A 21899-nucleotide genomic window follows, 5' to 3' on the forward strand; every position below is an offset into this window, starting at 1 on the left:
CCCAATATTTCTGTTTGAAGTTTTACAAGAGGTGATCCTACCTCAGGGGCCGCATTGGATAAAAGTGGGGTTCCGCTAGAGTATCGCGCAAACTAGGACGTATCGAGATGAAAAAAAGTGGATTCTAGAAAGATTGATTTGCCTCGCCACCGACTATTTTAAGTTATAACTTTTTAAAAATAAAGAATTTGCTTAATTATTTTTCATTTACCTTCCTACAAGGTATAGAAGTTGTACTATATAGCTATAATGATTAGAGCACATCCGTTCTCGTTTATGGTGCAGTGATTCGTGGAAAAACCTTTCTAAAGAGGAAAATTAGATTAAGTAAATGACGCCGGTAGCAAGATCTACGCTAATATCTTTGGTTTTTTTTGTCCTTTAAGTACACCTTTTTTACATATTCCCCTACTCCCTTAAGTTACACGGTTGATTTTCAGTAGTTGTTTTACGAGCAGTTTTTTTGTCTCTCTACTTTGTTTCTGATCCTATTGTATGGTCTTCGATTCTTGTTTTTAGTTGTCTGGTTTTTACAGCCCATCTTTAATTAATTCTCTATTACATAACTGGTTTCCTATTTACTTCCAAATTTAATCTTTTTACTTATATGAAATATATCATTAAATCCGTATTTATAATAGTAGCATTCTGTAGTTAACTGGGTTTTAACACGTGTATAAGAGGAGAAAATCAATTAATTTTAAAAAATAATATTTTGAAATTTAATTATAATAATCAGAGTTACTTATTGTAATCGGAAAGATAAACAAATTTGGATAAAATAAAATTCGTATAAATAACTAGTGTTGAAGCATTTACAAGTCTATTTGCGAAGAGACTTGAGTAATCTTAGGTTTTGCAGTACACTTTTTCTTTTAATTTATATTTTGTCAGAAAATAGAGGTATTTTACAAAAACTTTTTACCGCTAATTAATACATTCTTAAAGCTATTGTTAACTTACCGATCTCTTAATCTACAATTTTATTTCATAACACGTGCGGTCTACCGCGGTTTTCTTTCAATTCGTATACTCTATAGTTCTTTTACAATGAAAAAAAAAAACAGCGGTTTACCCCAAAAATTTATATCCAGCGTACTACTATGTAAATACTTTTGCTCTAAAAGCCTTTACTGGATTAAGAGTTAATAAATCTAGCTACTACTTTTTACGTTTTAAAAGCTATATAGATAAAATTAGTTTTAGGTTAAGCACTAAAATTTTCTTTGATATTTGATAACTTTTGTAAAATAGCTTATTAAGAAATACTTAACAAAAATTAATAAAAAGATCTAAATATCTATTATAATTGCTAATCTCGCACTATATTTTCATTGGTAGACCCTAATTTTTAAGACTGAAAATAACCAAAAGTTATATTTATACTTGTTTCAAGAGATAAGTTGACTTGTTTTGTTTATAGCTGTTAAACAACGTTCCAAAAGGCTTTATAAATGTGTTAAGTTTTATTTAACTTTAACCAGATATTCCCTTCCTGTCCCAGCAACTTCAGTTCTTATAGAATTTTTGTAAAATCTGTATCAGGTTTAACAGCCTTTTGCCATATCAGCTTGATAAAATGGTAATATACACCTCTTTTAGTGTCAAAAAACATCTAGCTTTATATACTTTTCCAAATACTTTGCTTCCATTTGCATTACCTAAAATATGTATGTGACAATCCAATAGTAACAAGCGTAGCAAAGCTCCTTATAATACATAGGAAAAGAAATTGTGCATCAAAAGAAAAAGCGTTGTTGGGATATATCTCATAAAAAAATTTTAGCGAATAGCAATAGATGCTTACTTAAAAAAGAATCTTTGACAAAATTTAAGCGGATTTCTTCATTATCTGTTAGAGTTTCGAGCTATTAAAATAGAACTTAAATCTAAGGTAATTTAGGGTATTTTGTAATATATAAAGAGCAAAATTGTACGACCAACCTCATTCTCCAGAAAACAATTTTATAATAATTAACTTTATGTTAAATATCTTTTCTTTATTCACTAGTAAATTTTTGGACTTTATAATCTAGTAAACATTGTCTTTAAAAGTTTAACAATTAAGCTATTTTTAACGTTAAGTTTGTTCAATATCAAAGTTACTGTCAAAGAGGTATTTAAACTTTCTTGTGATTGGTTTTCAAAAAAGGATTATCGAAATTTGCGTTTTTCTAATGCAAATGAAAATGGTAGAAGTATACGAAAGTTAGGTGTGCCAATATTAGGTATAAATAGGTTTGAATTTTTGTATATTTTAGCTTTAAAGAACATTTTTTTTGTGCTTGTCTTAATATGGATAAACTCATAACACATAGAAACGATAATGGGCCTTATCAAAAAAAATATGGTGGCACTTTATACCTTTCTTGTTCTTACTTTAGCCAATCGCTAAAAACTTTTAAATTTTTGCTGCTATACTTCTATTTTCCTTTTAAAAAAATTGTTTGCAATTATGAATTCTTTTAATTAGGGATAGTCGGTTATTCTGTCATACTTGGATTTACCCTATTTTTACAGCTGCCATCCTTAGTGGTTGGAATTAAAAGTAATTTTGGTAAGTAATTTTTACTTTGAAGTTCACTTATATTATTATGTTGATATCTATAGTACCTTAATTTAAAGCATTTATTCTAGTACTTTAATCATATTTTATACTTAAAATCGGCATCTCATTAGTCATACAAAGGTCCAATCGGTAAAACTCTTTAAAGTACATATTAATTTTTAAAAAATTAATAGCTTAGGGACTACTGTTCTACTAAGTAGCGGGCAGAAAAAGTAATTTGCCCTAAAAGTATCGCAAATAATTATATTATGCATACTCAGTAAATGATGATCTTATTCATTTTGAATAAATACTACAATTATAAGTGTTAAAATTAATGATATAAAATGTACTTCGCTCACCAAACTTCATGAAGTTGTGCACAGCGCGATCAAACTTGTGGTGTCTAAATGTGGTAGTTTATATATAAGAAAAACAGAGTAGCGCTAACATTCCAATAAATGAATAGACAACAAGGATATCTTAAGTTTTGGTTTTATTAAGTTTTTTTAAGCCTTACTTAGGACACCATTTTAGTTGTGGGACTTGAACTCTGTGCTCCGGTATATTTTTCTTGCTGAATTACATTAGCTTAAAAATATTTAGTAACTATTAGGCTAAAACGTCGTTTGTTATCAGGAGATATAGTTGCCGTTCTGTATATCTTATTTTTTCATTGAAAGAGAGAGAAAATCCTGCCGAAGAGACCGGGTTACTTGAAGAAAAAGGGGGCTATGAACTAAAAAAGATGTTTTATGTGTGCCTTTTTTCGGGTATTTTTTATAATTTTAAGTTTTTTTTTGGGAATTACAACATTAAAGAAGAAAAATATCTTTTTTTTTAACAGGCAGCATACACCTTGCATTTGTAGCAATTCTAATTGTTATTGCACTGTGGTTTCGTAAAACTAAAGCTGTCATCAGTAGAGGGCCTGTTTTCTTGTGTCACTTAAGCATTTCATTAATGGGCATGATAGGTATATCTAAACTAATTTAAGTAAACTAATACTTCAACTACTTTAAAAAAATTATTTAATTTAACAGCAACATCCATATTTTACACCAAGACTCAAACCGATAGAGTAATCACCCAAGGTTATGATGACGGGAAAAAAAGAGGCTATAAGGTGACAGTTTCTACATAAACAACTACTTCTTTTTTAAAATGCGTTGCTAAAAATAGTTAAATATGGTAGTAGAACGGTGACTGCTTAAACACATTAACGCCATTAACCATCATTTTGTTCCGGTAACCTTATAGCAAGCCAGCTTTAGATATCATTTACGCAAAACTTAGCCCTGCCCATATCTTATATACTTTTACCTTTTAATCCTTGTATCGGACGTCCTCTTCAGTAAGCTAATACTTACTCTTCCGTTCGTAAAATAGGTTCATTATTCCTTTCATAACAAATGACGGGGAAGAGTTAAATCTTTTAAATCGAAATTATTATACTGCACGTTTAGTTTTTTGTTATAAAGTAATTTATTTATGTGCAATACTCGGCAGGCGGCCATTTTGCTTGCATTTTTCTTTGGAAATTTCCTTTCGGCCATAGCGATCCGCATGCGTATAATATATGAAATTTTTTACGCGAAAGGTCAAAGCAATTTCCATCCAGTATTAAAACACTTCAAGTATTATTACATAGACTTGTTTATTTACGTCATTGCGATTCTTCCGGCCGTTTTAAAAAGTAAACTTACATTTAATATTTAATTTATTTATTCAAATACGAGGTGTTTCAATATAAATGTGGTTTCGCTATTAAACAAAAAATACAAATGTTAAAGGGTTTCCTATCAGAAGCTTACACATTTCAAGCTTTGCATAGAAATATTTGGAGAGCTTTAGTACTTTAACTATAATTTTGCAAACAGACTACTAGCCGCTTAGTTAAACTTTAAGTTAAGCAAATTTATGCCGAGTTTGCTGAGCACCGGTCCTGGGCAACCAGTTTGTTTTATGAGTTTCTTAGGGTCGTAATTGTTTGTCTTAAGGCATCTGGCAAATTGCCTGGATATTAGTTTAATTTCTATTTTCTTTTTCAATAATTTACATTTTATTACGTAAAGAATATACGAAAGATTTCTTTCAGCTTTAGCTTAGCAATTAGAAGTGAGTATGTCACCTGATCAAGCCATTTTTCAAAATGTTGTACTATGTTTGGGGTATAAGTTTCATTATAAAGTGCAAAATTTTTAGTTAGCTTACAGAATTTAAGGCTTGACCAGAGTGTCCGTTCTACAAATACCACCCATTTTAAAAATCATTGGGTCTTTTGAATATTTTCACTTAATAAAATTACTTTAAATACGAAATACAATATTAAAAAGCGAAAAACGCCATTATACCTGTCGTTGAGAACTTACTCTGGTTATAGTTGCAAGTTCATACTTGCAGTAATACACATATATATTTGAAGCACCTCGTAGTTAACATTTAAGCAGGCACGGGAGTAGAGCTACTAAAAAACTTTTTATACTTTTTAATAGCTTCGGGATTGATCCCAGCATATGTCCAAGTTGCCTACGCTTTTTCGATTATTCCTCTCTTCTACTCTATTGTGATTGGATTTTTAACTTATAAATGCAAAAATATAGGTAACATATATGACAAACATTTTATTATTGAAATTACCAAATCTTTGGAAGGAGTATTAGATTTAAAACTGTACATTAACAAATTAACCGTTAAAGTTAATATATTGCGTACTTAAAAGTAAAATTCGGTCATGAATATACTAAGTGCCTAGTCGACCATGTTCTTCATTGCTATTGAGACTTTATTAAAAAGTTGAAATAAAATAAATGAGTTCTTAAATAAAGAGGGAGTACATGGGGGTATTTAAAAAAATTTAATAACCTTTATGTAAAACTATTGTATTTTATTTTATAAAGCTAAATGAGAATATTACATATGCAGCTACTGAATTTTCAGATTACCGCACCAACATTCGATCCTTGTGGTATTGCCTTGCAGCTATGATAGTAGTGCTAATAGTATATAAAACTTTAAAAGCTGTTTTCACGGCTGCAGGTACGCTGTCCCGTTTGCGCAAACATTATATGAAGTTTATATTGTGTAGCCTGGCAGATAGCGATTGAGTCTACTGGTCTAATCTATGGACTAGATTCTTTGCTTGAGCTGACTTTCGTGGAACTCTCCAAAAGGAAAAGGGCTCGTGATAGAAAAAAAACGAAGAGCGCGACTATTGCTACTTTATAAAACTAAACATCTTTACTATTTTATATAAAATAAAATAAATTTTAAAAGAAATGGTTTAGTTTCATGTATTATCCTTAATACCACTTCAGTATTATTCTAATTGTAATTGAATTTCAAGTAAGTAGAACTTACTACAAACTCTGTATACCATATAGTCAATCGTTTAGTTAGTTAATATTTAAGGGCACCTAAAAAAATTATTTTAGCCATAATACCTTAAAAGAAGGGAAGGTTAACATAGAAACTACCAATTCGGTATAACATCCTAAAGAACTTATGCTAGTCATATTTGCTTGAACATACCGAATGGTATAATCATTGATATTTAAATTTTATTACTTAATGCTACTTAAAAAGTTAGTTGACAAGCCCTAGCTAAGTAAAGTATCTACAGTACTGAAAATGATTCAATTCTGCTAATATCTGGAGTAACGAAATTATTGTTATCTACCAGTGTACTATTTACATCTGCGCCAATGACTGGCACTAAACTAAATTATTTTTTTAAAAACTATATTAGGTAAACATAATGTTAAAATTTTATAGTTAATGAAAAGCAGCTTGCTGGTATATTGTTATTTCATCTAATTTTGTATTCTGAGAAATGTACGCTATCCCATTATCTATTAAAAACAGACTTTTCTTGTTACCTTTTCTATAAAGTTAAGTTTATTCGTCACAGTGGCCGGTTAATACTCTCTGGCCTGCCGAACCCTTCTTTCCGCCATTAATAACGGCGTAAGAGTGGCTGAAAGCGAAGAAGCTGAGCCGGCGCTCTTTGCCGACCATCTTGCAACTCAATGCATTCCTCCAAATTGGCTAATTTTTGTGACGAAAAAAGACATTGCAAGGCCTCTCAACTGAATGGGGACTGGAGGCACCCGTCCTCGACTGCATTACTAAAGTAATGCTAAAAAAAATTGCCACTTGGGACAAATAACAATCATTCCAATTCTGCACTTTCTGCAATATCGCTCGGCTTCTTCCCAAGACAATGGAAAAAATTGTGATGCTACCCGAAACTCTGCGTGCTTCACTGAACTCTTGCAAATATTGTCTCATTAGCCTAAATTCAGCAGTGAACAAAATAGGTAGGGCTGTTCTACTAGGTCAACTGAAAGATTTTCTTAAAGCACACGGAGCGCTTCCTAAATCCCGATTTGCATATTGAAGAGGATACTCTACGACACAACAACTTTTTCCTTTTAATTATGAAATCCAAGCGCATTATTTTTTCTCGATTTTGCAAAAGCCTTTGATCGCGTCAACTACGCGCACTGGGTACTTCGTTATTCTGACGTCATTTTTTGCGAAGGAACTTTTCCAGTGGGAATTAGCATTGCGCTGTGGTCATATCATTGACTGACAGCTGATGCAAGGCAAGATTCTTTGCTCTCACATCTGCGTCGCCCCCCACCCAATGACATTGCAGTTTGGGTATACTCAAAGAACCACCCATCATAACAACGACACCTACAACGCTACCGGAAAACACTTGCCCAATTGTGCTGCCATTGGGGATCAACCGTAAATGTAGAGAAAAGTTGAAGGAATCCCATTTAAACAATATACCGCATTACCCCCTCCTCAAACCTTCGAAGGTGTTCAGATCCCATTGGAATTTCATGCCAAATACTTTGGCGTCATTGGCGTCATTTTCGATAAGCAACTAACTTGGCGGTAACACATAGAATTTCGTTGCGTTAAAGTCAAAGCTGGTAACTCATGCACTATCCGCTTCTGTGTGCAAAAAGCAAAATGTCCTTGCGCATAGACTGCACCTCTTTAAAGTGTGCGTGCGCTCTATAATGGCCTACGCATATTTTGCTTGATCGTACGAAAAACCATCAGTCATTGCACTCCTGCTGACCCAACATTTATTCTTGTACGCACTGGCATGTTGCAAGATAAACTGGGCCTGGAACGAGTTGAAGTCCTTTTATGAAATGCAACTACTATTTCTTTGAATGTATTAGGTAGGCACCCAAACCAACATTCAGCTCAAGAATTTATATACAAACCTTGGATGGGCACATTGGGTTCGCGCTTTAAACGCACACCTAAAGTTGGTATGCCAACACATTTATTACTATTTAAGTGTCAAAGGATGAGATGATTACTGTAAATTGAATACGGATTGTGCTAAATTATTTGAGTTATTAGAAAACTAAGCAGTCTGCTCTCGAATTTATCGAGCTTTTGCATAAAATCATTAATAAATAAAGAGAAAATCTCTGATTAATACTGACTTCTTTCAGAGCCCCCTTTAACTATGTCAGTGCCTCAACTAGTATGTTTTTTTTTCTAAACAAACTTGTTTTCAGTATTGATAAAAAGTTAAAGAAAGCATGTACTACAGGTTACAAAAAAAATTTATTATATTTTTATTATCTAATTACAAAAAGATTAAACATATATACTAAGTTTATCTGTAAACCTTCTTATTTATTAAATTGAAGAGTTTCAATTAAACATATTTTTAAATACGTAAGAAGTCTAAATATTAAATAGTGGGAGCCGGTTCATTTCTGGATGTCAACTGAGCATTAAACCTTTTTAGCACCGTGTATCTAACCCAGTTTTGCACTGGCATTAGTATGGTTAAGATTCACAATTTGCCCCTATTTGTATATTGTTAACGCTGTAGCAGTTACTTAGTACGCAGTGGAAAATGGCGAATTAAACATTACTTTTTAATTTGTTTAAACAAATAAGTTTCATTAATTTCCATTATTGTTCGACAAGTTCCCTTAATAACCTATTTATGAACTGTATATATCATATGGAAGCTACTGAGTACGGGAAGTCTTGTAATATTAACAGCAATACATACATAGCATAACTAGTTCCATCAAAGGATGGACGTAAATTTAATTTAAAATCCGGTGGTACATTAACAATTGAGGAAAAAGGGATTAGACAATTTAATTAAGCATACAGCTAAACCTATTTCTTTCAGCAGATTTACTTATAGAAAAACATTAGATATTGTTTGCCTGTTCAGATGAAACCAAGACCTTTTCCAGTCAAATCGTAATATTCGTTTGAGCTCACGACTTTCATTTTAGTGTTAATCTCCGGGGTTTTACCGCAGGATCGCCGCTAATTTTTACATAAAAAAAACATAGTAATAATTTTATTTCTATATTATAGTCTATTATCTAACTAAAAATAATTAATTTTCACTCTTGCCATTAAATATATTAATGGCTTTATACAAAATATAAACTATGATAACTAGCACAGTCTGGTGCTCAAGCAATTTTTTTTAATTTTACGATTCTTGCCTTGCAAGTAAAGATACAGCCTAAGCTATAAAATCTTACTCTCTATTTAAGAATGTCAAGAAAAAAATTTAAAAGTATTTTTTAAAATTGCTGGTACGTTAAAATTAATAACATTAACTAAATTTATTAAATGATGAATGAACATTTAACATCGAAGGTAATGGCGGCATAAAAGGTATTTAATAATTACACAGTTATAAATTCTGTTTCCTCCTGCATCTTAAAACTATAAACTTTTCAAATATCCCTTTAAAAATTACATGGACTTTTTAAGAGAATTTAATATTATCTTTATTTTTTAAGCTCACTAAGTTAAGAACTTACCTGTTAAATGTTTATTGCTCTAATTGCCTGTAGGCAAAGAGATAAAGGTGTTGATTAAAAAATTTACATAAGCAAAAAATTTATAGTCTCATAGTTCAGTAGTTCCGTTTTTGTGAATATTTCTCTCTAATTATCTATTTAAACTCTCTCGAGAACGCATGACGTCAAAATACTCTGCTACGGTCCGTGGTGGGTACTATTTAACTCTCGCTGTGAGTAAAAATATTTAAGTTAATACATTAATTAAGTGGATTTTAAAAAGTATTTGGTGGGCATATTAACTTAATTGATGCATAGCAATGCAAATTACGTTTCAAATTTAAAGTGGGTAAAATTATTTCTTCTAAAGCAAATGTAAAGTTTTAAGGACATTTAAATTGTTAAAAGGTGCCAGCCTTAAAATGTTAATATTTTCATACAAGCAATATAATATAGTGGATAAAAGTTAAAAATTCAAACTCAAATATTCCTTTTTCAGTAAAGATATAAAATATTGGTGCTTAACGCTTTTAACAAAGCTAAATAATAATTATAACAGTATATCATGCATAGCTTGACTTGCTAAATCCCAAAATGACTTTGTGTTTATTCTTTTTTTTACTAATTTGTTATGAAACACTAAGAGGGTCAACTCAGAGAGAATACGAAAAAGTAATTGAAGACTGCAAACGTATCAAATGCTTATTATTGTACTTTTATCTTATATTTATTATTTACTCTCCTCAGCAACCTTCCCGGTACAACTGATATAAACAAAAACTGACTTTACAAGCTACTTTATTACATATGTTTTCGTTCTTTAAATACTTATCATTTTTAAATCAAAATTTAAAAATTTAAGTTTAAAAAACAAAAGATATCCAAGGTTTGATCTTTGCGAGTTTTGAACTCTTTATAAAGAGTATTAGTTTCAATTACTATTTACATTCTATAAGGAGATATCTATAAATTTTTCCTTAGTAAATTAAGAGACTATATTATATTGTTTTAATACTATAATGAGTAATTAATTTTCACCCCGGTAACACTTTAGAAGTAACAAAAGGGATAACAAAACGTTTTTAATAAACTGAAAATATTAAAATAATTAAAAACATCCTAATATATATAAGGGATGCAAAAATTTCCTCAATAAACTCACTTGAGCCTGAACTATTTAAAGATCTCACCTATTTAACTGCAGTGTAAGTTTTTATTAAGAGTATTAAATTATGTCTTATTCCTATTAAAAGGAGCTTAAAAGCAAACTACTTGTCATCATTTACCGCAAATACTTTTAAACTGTGTTACGCTTTGGAAAAATTGTAAGTTTCTCCTTTTAAGACTGTTAAAAGATATTAAAATAGCTTTAGTTTAAAGTTTCTATTTGCATAAAGGTGTATGAATTTTCAGAAAGGACTAATTTTATTATTTTTTTTTACGTTAATAATAACCATAATGGTAAAAATCGTTGAGCTTCAGGACGTTTTTTTTTAATTATATAGACTTTCCATTTCCCGAAAGCCTTTTTTGATATAACTAAGAGTATTCTCCCACGCTAAAATTTTAAGATACTTATTAGCCTTGGGCGTATGCATAAGATACTATGTCAAAGAAGTGGTTGGTAACGATATAATAATATGGGTATTAAATTAGAAAAAAGATCTTCCCACTATACTTTTGGGTCAAAAGATGCTTAATTTTGAAAACCGCTAACTTGTTTTGTAATAGTATGGTATATTATAAATAGAGACCTCTCCCAAAACTATCTAACCTTTCTTACTCGCAATGAATTTTCATACCTGCCTAGTCTGACGACATTGTAGGTCTCAATATAACTTTTCAGTACTTTTTAAACTTTAATATAAAAACAGGAATTTGGGCTTTAATAAGATAACTGCAATTGATAAAGAATTGTTTTTTAACTTTCCGAAGTTGCAGTACTTGTAATATTTACTTTTTTAAAACAAATTTTGTCCTGTTTAAAAATTTTCTAAGTATTAATTTAGGGAAACTTTACAGTAATTTGTTATTTGGTATATCGACCATACTCTCTATAGATACTTAAATGACAACAACCTAACATCACTTGCAATGAGAACTTTTGAATGGCTTGGGAATCTTAAAGAATTGTGCGTTACATAAGTATTTATGTTAGCTAAAAGTTTAATCATGATCTCTGAAACAAAGACATCTAGAAAAAAATCAGTTTACATATATACATGACGGTGCCTTTTCTGGCATGCCCTTACTCTCCAAATTGTAAGAAGTATAAAGTTTTAATATGTGACGCAGTTAAAAAGTGCTGCCTTTTATGCATTCAAGGTTAATAACTCTGCGTTGGGAGTTTCCTTGTTGTCTTCTTGTTCCACTAAAAGATGTTTTAAATAAATATGGCATAGTTACCACTCATTGCGCTCAAGCGGAAAGTTGGGTAGTTCTGTACGAATCGTTTGATCCCAAAAATTGTAAAGGCATACGCTAGATATTGTCTTGACCTTCTCACGCTTAATAAAGATGCGACCATTATTCTTTACTATTTCATATTATTTTGTTATTTTATAACTGCATAAAATTAGGGTTTATTACAAACAAGCCTTAGTGAAACAATGTTTGGGGCGTACCTATTTAAGGCTTATAGAAAGTTAAAAAAAAAAATGGCCCTACTTGGGGGTGTATCAGTTTGGTCACAGTATCACTATATAGCAAATTTAAAAATGTTGGAATTAACACACTAAATTCACTTAATTTAATACGCTTTGTTTTATTAAAATGATAAGGTCTTATTAAACTATTTAACAGCTCTGTACATAAAAAAATATACCTCAAAGCTCTTAGAACGGGCCAAGACAGTTATTAACCCTAGAATACTAGCCGGGATTACTCAGAATCACAGACGGGCCAGAGACCCGAAGTTATTTACTTTTGCTGGTTCTAGAAGTTTAAGGAGAAGTAGGTAGAGTTTGTCTTCTTTTGCTTATTAATATACAATACACTAAACTAAAGTAAACGGGGACCAATAAAAAAGTGAAACCAAATATCCCATAGAGAACGTTAATTTACTGGTAAATCACATCCACTTACTCGAGCTACTAGCTCTTTTTATTTATTTATTTTACCCTTCATTCTTAAGTTAGTGAATGGGGCTAAACGAATATGAACCGAGTCATTGTCGCGAGGTTAAAAGTATATCACTTAATTCTTCCGAGCATTCTCAATACACAAGGCAACATAGTAGCATCCATAAATGTGTTATTATCTAGGTGTTCATTTAAAGACCACAATTTTGTTACTCGTCTGACTTTGTTGACGTTTAGATTTTTACAGAGAAAATTTAACCACAAACTTTATTGGTAGGGGATTGTAACCTTAAAACACCTGACCTTCTTCTACACTTTCACTATGATGAAATCCAGTTAACAGAAATCTCATCTAAGCTCATCAATACAAGGAATCATTTAGCATAATCTTTTTGCAATTCAGAGTTTACCACACAAAGTAGTAAACGCTATTATTTACAATCTACTTTACTTTTTTCGGTTAGATGTTAACCAAAGGTTTAAAGGACTAACCTCATAGAAACATATTTGTATGTTAAACCCTGCGGGTGACATACCGCCGCCCTAAATTATAAAGGTCTTCTGAAGTCCCTCTCTCATCAAACTTGTATGAAACTTGTTGAAATAGGAATCTGAAATATTTTATAAACCAGTGAACTTACTGAAGCAGAAAGAATTAATAAACTAAGCTTCTAAAGATTTACAGAGCTTTATGTAAGCTTTCTCCTCAATTTCACATGGATTACACCCCTATAGGGACAAGAACTTAAGTGTGCATAATTATAGCGCTTCTTGTTCTTCACAGCTTTTTCATTTATGGTTGAGTTGATGATTTAGCAGGCCTTTGGCGAGGTCCAGTAAGATGATCTCTTTGTACAAAACTAAGAGTCATGTAGTTTATAATCCAAATAAAGTGAATAGCTAATTACTGTAAGAAATAGAGGATCATTAAAAGATGATGGGTAAGACGGATAGCTACGGCTTCCCAAAATTCTGCGTACATAACCATGACCCACGCCTAATTTAAAAACACGAAAACCAGCTGAAATAGTAATGCTCCTAATAAAGTGAAACTCTGAGTTGTAAGCCCTAACCCTTAAAATGCAATTAATAACTTTTTTACTAATTACCTTAGATCGTCTTCTCCAGAGAAAGTGGCATCAATAAAGAAAGAATTTAGCTTTTTTATCTTATATATAAACAAAGAACCATAACAACTGCAAAAGTTCAAATTAAAGGTTTCCAAAATTATTGTTTTGAGTCAGTATAAAACTCTTAATTTTTATAAATTTCATAATACTGATACGGAACTTTTCCAAAGTATATGACATGTTTACAATTTAATTTGCTTATTGAAACAACATAAACTTACTTTCTTGTTAATTTTATAAATTAGCGTTCGAATAGAAAAAAAAAATTAGTTGGGAAAAGCCCCCTCCTAGCCGCCGGAGGAATATTAACAGACTTCTCTAGGTCGCCTTAGGGCCGGGTTTGTAATTTTTAAAAACAAAATTTATACTGTGGCAGCTAAACGTTTTAAACTAATCAGAAAGCTCATAATTACTTTAATTAAACCAATTAAAAACGCAGACCTGCTAAAATATACGGCCTCGTCTCCTACATGCCCGTTATTGCATATTTCGTTGAGTGCGGTAGGCTTGGGAAGGATGGTAAATTCTTACATACAAATTGTGGTTCACATATATAGATTTCTTACCGATCTTTAAAGGAGTCGTTCCTCAACCTGTAGGCCTTTAATTTCTTTTTATACACAAATTATACTGTACACTTCATAATAATTTTACAAAGGTAAATCTGGTATTTGCCTAAAAAATTTGTATGCTCTATATTAATTTAGTAGAGAAAAGTAATTAACGAACTTGTTTTTTAAAAATGGGATTTTAACTTGATAATAAATGGCAAGTAATTTTAAAGCTACGTCTTTTTTGGCCTTTCGATTGTAAAAAAAAAGTTATAGGTAAAGTAATTGAATTCATGTTTATATCAAATTTTTTAGTTAAAAGAACTTTATGTACAAGGTCCTCCTGTTAACTTTGTTTAATCAAATGGACGGCCTTCTTTGGCTCTAAATAAAGAAGTCAGTGAAAGTTATTTAAAAAAAAACAGTTTTTAAAAATTTGTGCAGTCTAAAAACAGCTTCTCTTTATTTACGCACACTCCTTCGCTGGTACACACCACCCTTATACAAGAAAATACGTTCCAGGGGGACTGGTGCCTCAGGTTCGTCAAAATTAAAGTTTTCGAGAGTGGGGACTCGTGGGACTTGTTTCAATAACATTTAACTTCGTAGTTGTTACTCTCTTGGCAAATAAAATGGTCATCTGAGTTTGCTTTTCGATAAGAGTGCTTTTGTCTTGCAGTCGGGTATTATTAGTGGAATTTGAGCCCTTTCTTCTTCGCTGCTTGGTGCATGAGTAAAAACCACTGTTAACAATCTCTTTTGTAGCAACAAAAGTTTTTGTACGCAAACTTCCGGTTCTTTCAAGATCAATTTGAGCTAAGTTAATATTTTTCCATTCTTCGTCAGGTTCACTAAAGTCAAACTTATTTAGGTAACTTTTTCCGTTTTTTCAAAAGTCAGAGAGCCGCCCCGGCTAGCGTACTTGTGAAACTTTTATCCTTTCTTACCCTTCTTCAAGAGCCTCTCAGGTTAATGTTAGCCTTGCAAGAAAGAAACGTATTTGAAATTTTTGAAAAGAAGGGAAAACATATTTTTAAGATAGTGGTATCTGTGCACCCCTTGAAGAAGTCTTATACTTACTTTTGTGGCCCATAACACTTTAAACTTCTTTTACTATTTTTTTGCAAGGCGACTCCTGCATTTTTTAAAAGGGAACATCTTACTTCGTATAAATTGGCTTTATTACAATATAAAATTCTTTTTAGTTTCTTGCCTTTTATTATCGCCTTCTACAGCCTTAAAAAATTAAGTCGTGAGATCTTTTTATTTTTACAGTTTTCATTAAGTAGATCATACTTAATAGCTTCAACTTCACAAGGACAATTAAATTAGAGATAAAGGAAAGCGAACGAAAATAATTCGGAGGCTGCTTTAAAAGAAACTTCCAATTTGGACAATTTCATCTTAATAGTCGTCCGAGAAAAGAGAAGGGATTTTTTCCTTATATATTCTAGAAATTGCAGCTAACACATTTACTGTTAGAGGCATAGCTTCTTCCAAGGAACAAATTCTATATAACATTTCTTTTAAAACGCATCTTTTTGCTCTATAGTTAGGTCAGGGTTATAGTTTATCAGGCTTGCGTGTTTTTTTAAACATTTCAACACTAAAATGGTTCTTTCCATTATTTGGTTCAGGTTTAAAGAGAGTAGTACAAAATTCTGATGCGATAACTTTTTATTAGATTGGGCAGATCTCTCGGGAGAAAGTGTAAGTTTACGCCATTTTTCTACAAACTTTTTTAATATGATCTCGTATATAATTGAGCAAAAAGGAAAAGGCTATTATAGGATGAAACAATAAGTTTTTTAATATTGCATCTATTTTTTTTTAGAGTTTCGGCGAAGTCGTTAAATCGACAAAGTAGAAGAGCAGTTAGGAATAGTCTGCTCGAACGTTAAAAACAAACTATAGTTTTCCAAGACAAATTGCGGATTTCTACTATATCTACGAAGGTTCCATCGCATATCAACTGTGCAGAAGACTTTTATATATTTCAAATCTCTTTTTTAGAGCTATGAAAGCCGGATGACAACTTTAAACCGTAATAATAGTTGTGAATCAGATTTCAAGAATAAGTAGGGGTAGGGCCTCTTTCTAACGTTTTTATAATTTTTTTAACTTTACTAACTTAAAAAATATTTGGAAGCGTAAGCCATTACAATGTTCAAAGGATTTTTCCACACTATTACAACTGGTGCTTTGACAAAAAAATAAAGTATAATAACGGCATATACTGACGAAAAAAATAGTTCCTATAACCTCGTCCTCTTCGCCCAATATTCTCTACGAGGCATCCCCTTTAAGGAATTGAACTTCTCCATTATACCTAAAAATTTTTCTTCAATAATTCGTATGTAATTACACAGAAAAAAAAATTGTGTTTTTGAACTTTTGTAGAAAAAAAAACCCTATTAAATCTATTTTTCATAAATTTTGCAAGTTTAACAAAACATTTTTCAATAGACTATTTCTTTTATTTTTCTTTGGCCTAACTTCGTTCACTAAATTCTCTTTTGTGAAAAGGTTCGTTACTTTTTCTTAGAATTCTTTTAAATTCTTCAAAAACTTTAAATAATAATTTTGATTCCTGTTCAAATATTAAAACTTTCTTTCTGCTGACATAAAAAAAGTTTAGACAACCCAACTCGGCGAGAGTGGTTGCAACTAGACAAGAGGTCTAATCTGAAAACTTTACGAACCTTTTATTTACTTCGGCTTATTCAAAATTGTTTGTATTTTTCCTTCCGAAAGATGGAGCTTCAGATCAACAGCAATAACTCGGGCGGATCTTCAGAATTTAAGACCTTCAAGATTTGCAACACTTCTTAGTAAATTAATGAAGTTATTACTATAAAATTTTAGCTTTAAAGTTATATCATCTGAACACTCAGTTGTGTTATCCAGCTTTAAAAACATCCTTAGTAAATTCCTTTTTTCCAGGTGTTTTGAAAGTTTAATTGTTTTTTTAAAAAAAAAACTTTACCTACTTCCTTTAACTTTGGTTAATTCAGGTAACTAACGTATGCTCGAAAAGCAATTTTGAGTGTCTTCACTATCAATATAATATTTTAAACTACCTTTGAAACTAACTTAACAGCTCTGCAACCGGTGACTAATAAATTAAGGTAATTTGAAGGCCATAAAATCGTAGTGGTTTTCTTGCCTTAAGCTAGGGTAAGGTTTGTTACTTTTGAACAAAACTGAAGTATGGAGAGCACAAAGTGTTAAACGAATTAGCATCCGTGAGATTTTTACAAAATAAAAATAACTCCTAAGCAGAAAAGTAATAAATAGGCAAATAATGTTTAAGAACAACTTTATAGTGTTTAAGTTTAACTATTGAAGGTTTTTATAAACGCCACCTAAACGTTAAAAAGGTTTTTTAACACATTTACATATTACGAAAACGGATGAAGAAAATTATATACTTAATACAATAAAGACTAATTAACTTTTTACATGGTGGCGCTGTGTAGAAAGACTTTTTTGGCTTGTAGTCGTTGCTCTCTACTAAAAGTTGACTTGCGTGTAAGCATATCTAAAAAAGTAACAATATAGGGGAGTATTTTGTCTTGAGGTCAAACAAAAATACTATAATAAAGTTTCCCACAACATATTGCTAGAACCTGCGTAGTAGAGTATAAACTCCTTTATAACTTTAAGCGGTTCCCACTCAGCCATACTTTTTGAAATACAAAGATAATTTCTTTAAAAAGTTTTTTTAAAAAAAATACCAATTTGACGTAACATTAAAATTCTTGCAATTATTTCCTTATTCCGATCTCATAATTAAAAAGTAGATATGCTTAAAATAAAAGCAACTTTAGAAGGGAGTTACGTCACTCAGTTGTATTAAATAATATATTTTAAAATAAACGTGTGGCGGGTTAGTCTTTCTATGTCCACGAAACTATAAAGTACTCGATCACACTGAACATACGCCTTTATACAAAAATAATTATTTTGCTTTGCCATTTCTTGCGCCTAACTATATAAAAAGTTTAGCTTCACATATTTATATTTCGAAAGCTTATACCGACTGACAGTATTGTTTCAATCAATTTTATATTAACTTTTTGCTAAATTGTAGCTTTTATAGCTATTATTTATTAAACAGCTTATCCTAACACAAATTAAGCTGAGTACTATATTTTTTTAATTTTATAAATTAAGACGATTAGGAGTAATATAATCCTGGTGAGCTACTACCGTATCTTGCTTTATTCGTAAAAGGACTTACAAGAAACTCTACTTTCTATTTTTACATACCACGAAGGTTGTTAACGTCTACAAACAAGTAGCCATTCCGGCAAAACACGCAAAGCAACTTATACTCACTTATAATAAAATCAGTGTAGTAAACAAGTAAAACTACAAAGCAGTACAGATGTTCGGTCTTTTATCAACTAAAACAAATAAAAAATTTTTTTTTTATTCAAAGTATATCAGTTAAGTAGATTATAAACTAGAACCCTCACTAAGTAAAATACTTCTAAATCTATAAAAAAGGCACTATATTGCTCCAAGCGATGAACTTTATCTACAAAAGTAAACAGCCCGATTTTTTCTTTTCCTTCTGCGGCGGTGCTAGACAAACACGAATAGCCTCGTCAAAAACCAATTTTAAATTCTTTTGCGACAAAGCGGAGCACTCCACGTATCCTGCCGCCTTAATTTCTTTAGCAAGTTGATGCCCTTGACTGCAAGTAATGGGAGCGAGTTTCCTTTCTTTTAGTTTTTCGATTGTTGCGGGGTCGTCGCGGAGATCAACTTTAGTGCCCACGAGAAGCACAGGGACGTTGGGACAATGATGGCCGATTTCAGGACACCACTTAGTCTTCACGTTCGAAAAGGAGGCTGGAGAGACAAGAGAAAAGCACACTAAAAAAACATCCGTTTGTGGGTAGGATAACGGTCGGAGGCGATCGTAATCTTCTTGTCCAGCCGTGTCCCACAACCCGAGATTAATTGGCTTGCCGTCCACCATCACATTTGCAGAGTAATTATCAAACTTTACATACAGAAAATTAAGTTACTATAGAAAGTCTTAGAAAAACCGTTATACCACATACGACAAAGCCATTAAGGCAGTAGTAAGTTTAATAGGTAAAAAGAAAAAATCAACAGTTGAAGTAGCTGCGAAAATAAAACTTACAACGGTGGGTATATATTCTCCAGGAAAAGCATTAGTAGTATAAGATATTAAAAGACAAGTTTTGCCAACGGCCCCATCTCCCACGACCACACATTTTATGGATTGCATAGCCACAATATAATGCTATCTAAACAGTAAAAAGAGTAACTTTATTAAAAGGAAAAATAAACTTTAAAAAGGGTTGAAGTAGGTATGTATATAAGTGTCTATAACACATAAAACTGCGCACTCATAAAACTATCCCTACACCCACCACCGGTAATAACACCACTTAAAATAACATAGAATCATATACATTCAATATTAAATCAAAACGTAAAACCGGTGTTGAATACATTTAAAGGGTTTTAACTCCCTGCATCAACAAAAGCTCAATGGCAGCGTAAAACAGGGGCAAGAGGTCCTCTAATAAAGCGGAAACGCCCAGCTTAGAGTTGCACGCGAAACCACACCTTTTTAGTATTTTTTATATATAGGTTTTAAGCTTTAAAGTTTTCCAAATTTATAAATATACATAAGCGATTGCCAAATTAATAAATATCTTCGAAACACAAATTATTTTGATTTAAGCAGGGCATACATGTTACCAAATCAAGTTCATTAGGTCTAATTAACAGTTAACGCTTATATGCTGGTTTAATAACAGCGTCCAATTCTACTGTAGACAGTTCCTTTTATTACTGTATATGTATTTTAATAAGTGGTTTTAAATTTTTTGGTTGCTTTAACTTTTCTTAGTTTCTGGATATTTAATCAAACTGAGATTAGTGCTCTTTTCTGTTATAACCAAAGGTGCATATACCATTAATAAAGTAGATATTTATATATTTGCTATTTAATATGATAAATTACGCTAACATCCATTAAATTGCTAATTATAATGCTTTCACACACATTTTATACAGTTTAATTATGTACTTTATATAAATAGGCTAACGAAATTAACATTGGTCATGATTATCAAATGCAAAGACAGCTATTCGTAATTATTTAAGATCTTTTTGAGGAAAAACGAATTCTTTTTGTTAGCAACGTTATGTGCCACCTAATTAAAATTCGGTGCTATGAACTGTCTCCTCTACATCGAATAATGCTTTGGACGAAAGTAAAGCAGCAGAGATATTATAAATGAGATAAGCTAAGTTTGCTTAAATGATAACCGTAAAAGATTTTGGCCCTTTATCTATAAAGGGTTGGCGGATCAAAGTCTGTAAGGAGGCGTCGCCCCCAACTTCTAACTAATCCGCGCACAGAAAAAGCATGAGTACTAAGTAAAGACGCTTAACGCATTACGTTCCACGCCCGCACAGCAAACTAACACTCTTTAAAAAGCAGTAAAACACCAATTAGCTAAGTGCATATAACAATGGCCTACTTAATCTTTTTTTGCGGTCTCTGTTCCCGTTGCTCGTCTTAAAAGAGTAAACTTATAGCCGCAATCAATGAGTGGTCTTTGTTAGTGTGCGTTAGTGTATATACTGATGTTTTAGAATAATAAAAGGTAAAAGGATAACTACCTTGGGTTAAAGAATAAATTATATTAAAAAGAGTTGTCCATGTAGTTCATAAACTCCTGGGTTTTTTGAGTGATCTAGCGAAAGGTTCAATAGTTTAGGACTAAGTCTTAGCTCTTAGACCCAGAGTTTTTTTAAGTGCAGTGGGATACCAAATCAGTAGGTAATTTAAGAAGTTAAACCGACGTCACAAAGACATTAATAGAGTGAAAGGTGGATAAATAATGTGGAATACTAATTCAACCTGCACAATATATAATATAGTCTTAAATAATTTAATACCCCTGGGCGTTATCTCAACCCGTAAGGAATAAACTTTGCTTTTTATAAAAAAAACTTACATCGATATATTACAAGAATATATTAGTAAACTATGAGTAAAATATCTGTTCACGAATAATGAAACTTCTACGCAAACGACTAGTTTGAAAATATTAGTAGGTACGGGAACATTGGGATTTCATATAAATAGAAGTTTCTATAATTACAAAATGTATAATATTTTTATATCATTTAAAAACTAATTATTAGTTATAATTATGTTACACATAAATATAAGGAAGAGTTGCTATCAGCTTGCACGAGTGCTATAAGAGATCTCTCACGCGTGGTCCGGCAGTAGTAAACTTCACCCCACGGTTCGCTAGCGGATATCATTTGGATTTGTTCATGCTTAATGCATCTCGCAGAGCGCAGTTTTCAGTGAGCGCTCCAGAAGCCAGCTAGTGGTATTATAATTTATATTTGAAATTCCAGAATCGTTTGAAAAGTTATTATACGCAGGCGCTGCGTTTACTGTAACTCAGTATTATAAAGTTAAAAAAGGTATGTAAACTATATAATGGCCCTCACTAAAATAAAGCAACGCATTCTTTTATTGCTTAAAAGAAGTTGTTGCTATACTTTTCAATAGTGTTCACCTGTAAAAACAAGATGACTTCGGTCGGAAAAACTAAGTTCGAGCTACTGTACTTAACTTTAAACGCGGCTACAGTAGCGACTATCTGTTTTAATTAGTAGGAATAGATGGCCGTATAACTTTTAAATTATAATTTATTTGACTGACTGCACAAAAAAAAGCAAGGTTAGACAATAAACAA

General features: G+C 31.6%; 1 protein-coding gene and 1 long non-coding RNA gene across 3 annotated transcripts; one reads left to right on the forward strand and one right to left on the reverse strand.

Moving 5' to 3' along the window:
- The first annotated feature begins 3235 nt into the window (after positions 1 to 3235).
- On the forward strand, positions 3236 to 3650 carry LOC135121418 (uncharacterized). The gene is made up of 3 exons (XR_010278968.1): positions 3236 to 3321; positions 3396 to 3524; positions 3592 to 3650. It is a non-coding gene; the product is annotated as an uncharacterized LOC135121418 (long non-coding RNA).
- A 14932-nt stretch (positions 3651 to 18582) lies between these two features.
- LOC135121411 (ras-related C3 botulinum toxin substrate 1-like) lies at positions 18583 to 19723 on the reverse strand. 2 transcript variants are annotated; one of them, XM_064045732.1, is made up of 3 exons: positions 19621 to 19723; positions 19286 to 19412; positions 18583 to 19141 (listed from the first exon to the last, which is right to left on the reverse strand). In XM_064045732.1, exons 2-3 carry the CDS (start codon positions 19391 to 19393, stop codon positions 18671 to 18673), a joined length of 579 nt encoding a protein of 192 aa, XP_063901802.1. In that variant the 5' UTR covers positions 19394 to 19412; positions 19621 to 19723; the 3' UTR covers positions 18583 to 18670. The 2 variants fall into 2 exon arrangements, with proteins under 2 accessions (XP_063901802.1, XP_063901803.1); XM_064045733.1 differs by having other exon boundaries at positions 19581 to 19723.
- Between the last annotated feature and the right edge of the window lie 2176 nt (positions 19724 to 21899).

Source organism: Zophobas morio, unplaced genomic scaffold (genome assembly GCF_036711695.1).
Source record: "Zophobas morio isolate AGI-343-1 ecotype UQ-CSIRO unplaced genomic scaffold, CSIRO_AGI_Zmor_V1 ptg000579l, whole genome shotgun sequence".
Taxonomy (NCBI): domain Eukaryota; kingdom Metazoa; phylum Arthropoda; class Insecta; order Coleoptera; family Tenebrionidae; genus Zophobas; species Zophobas morio.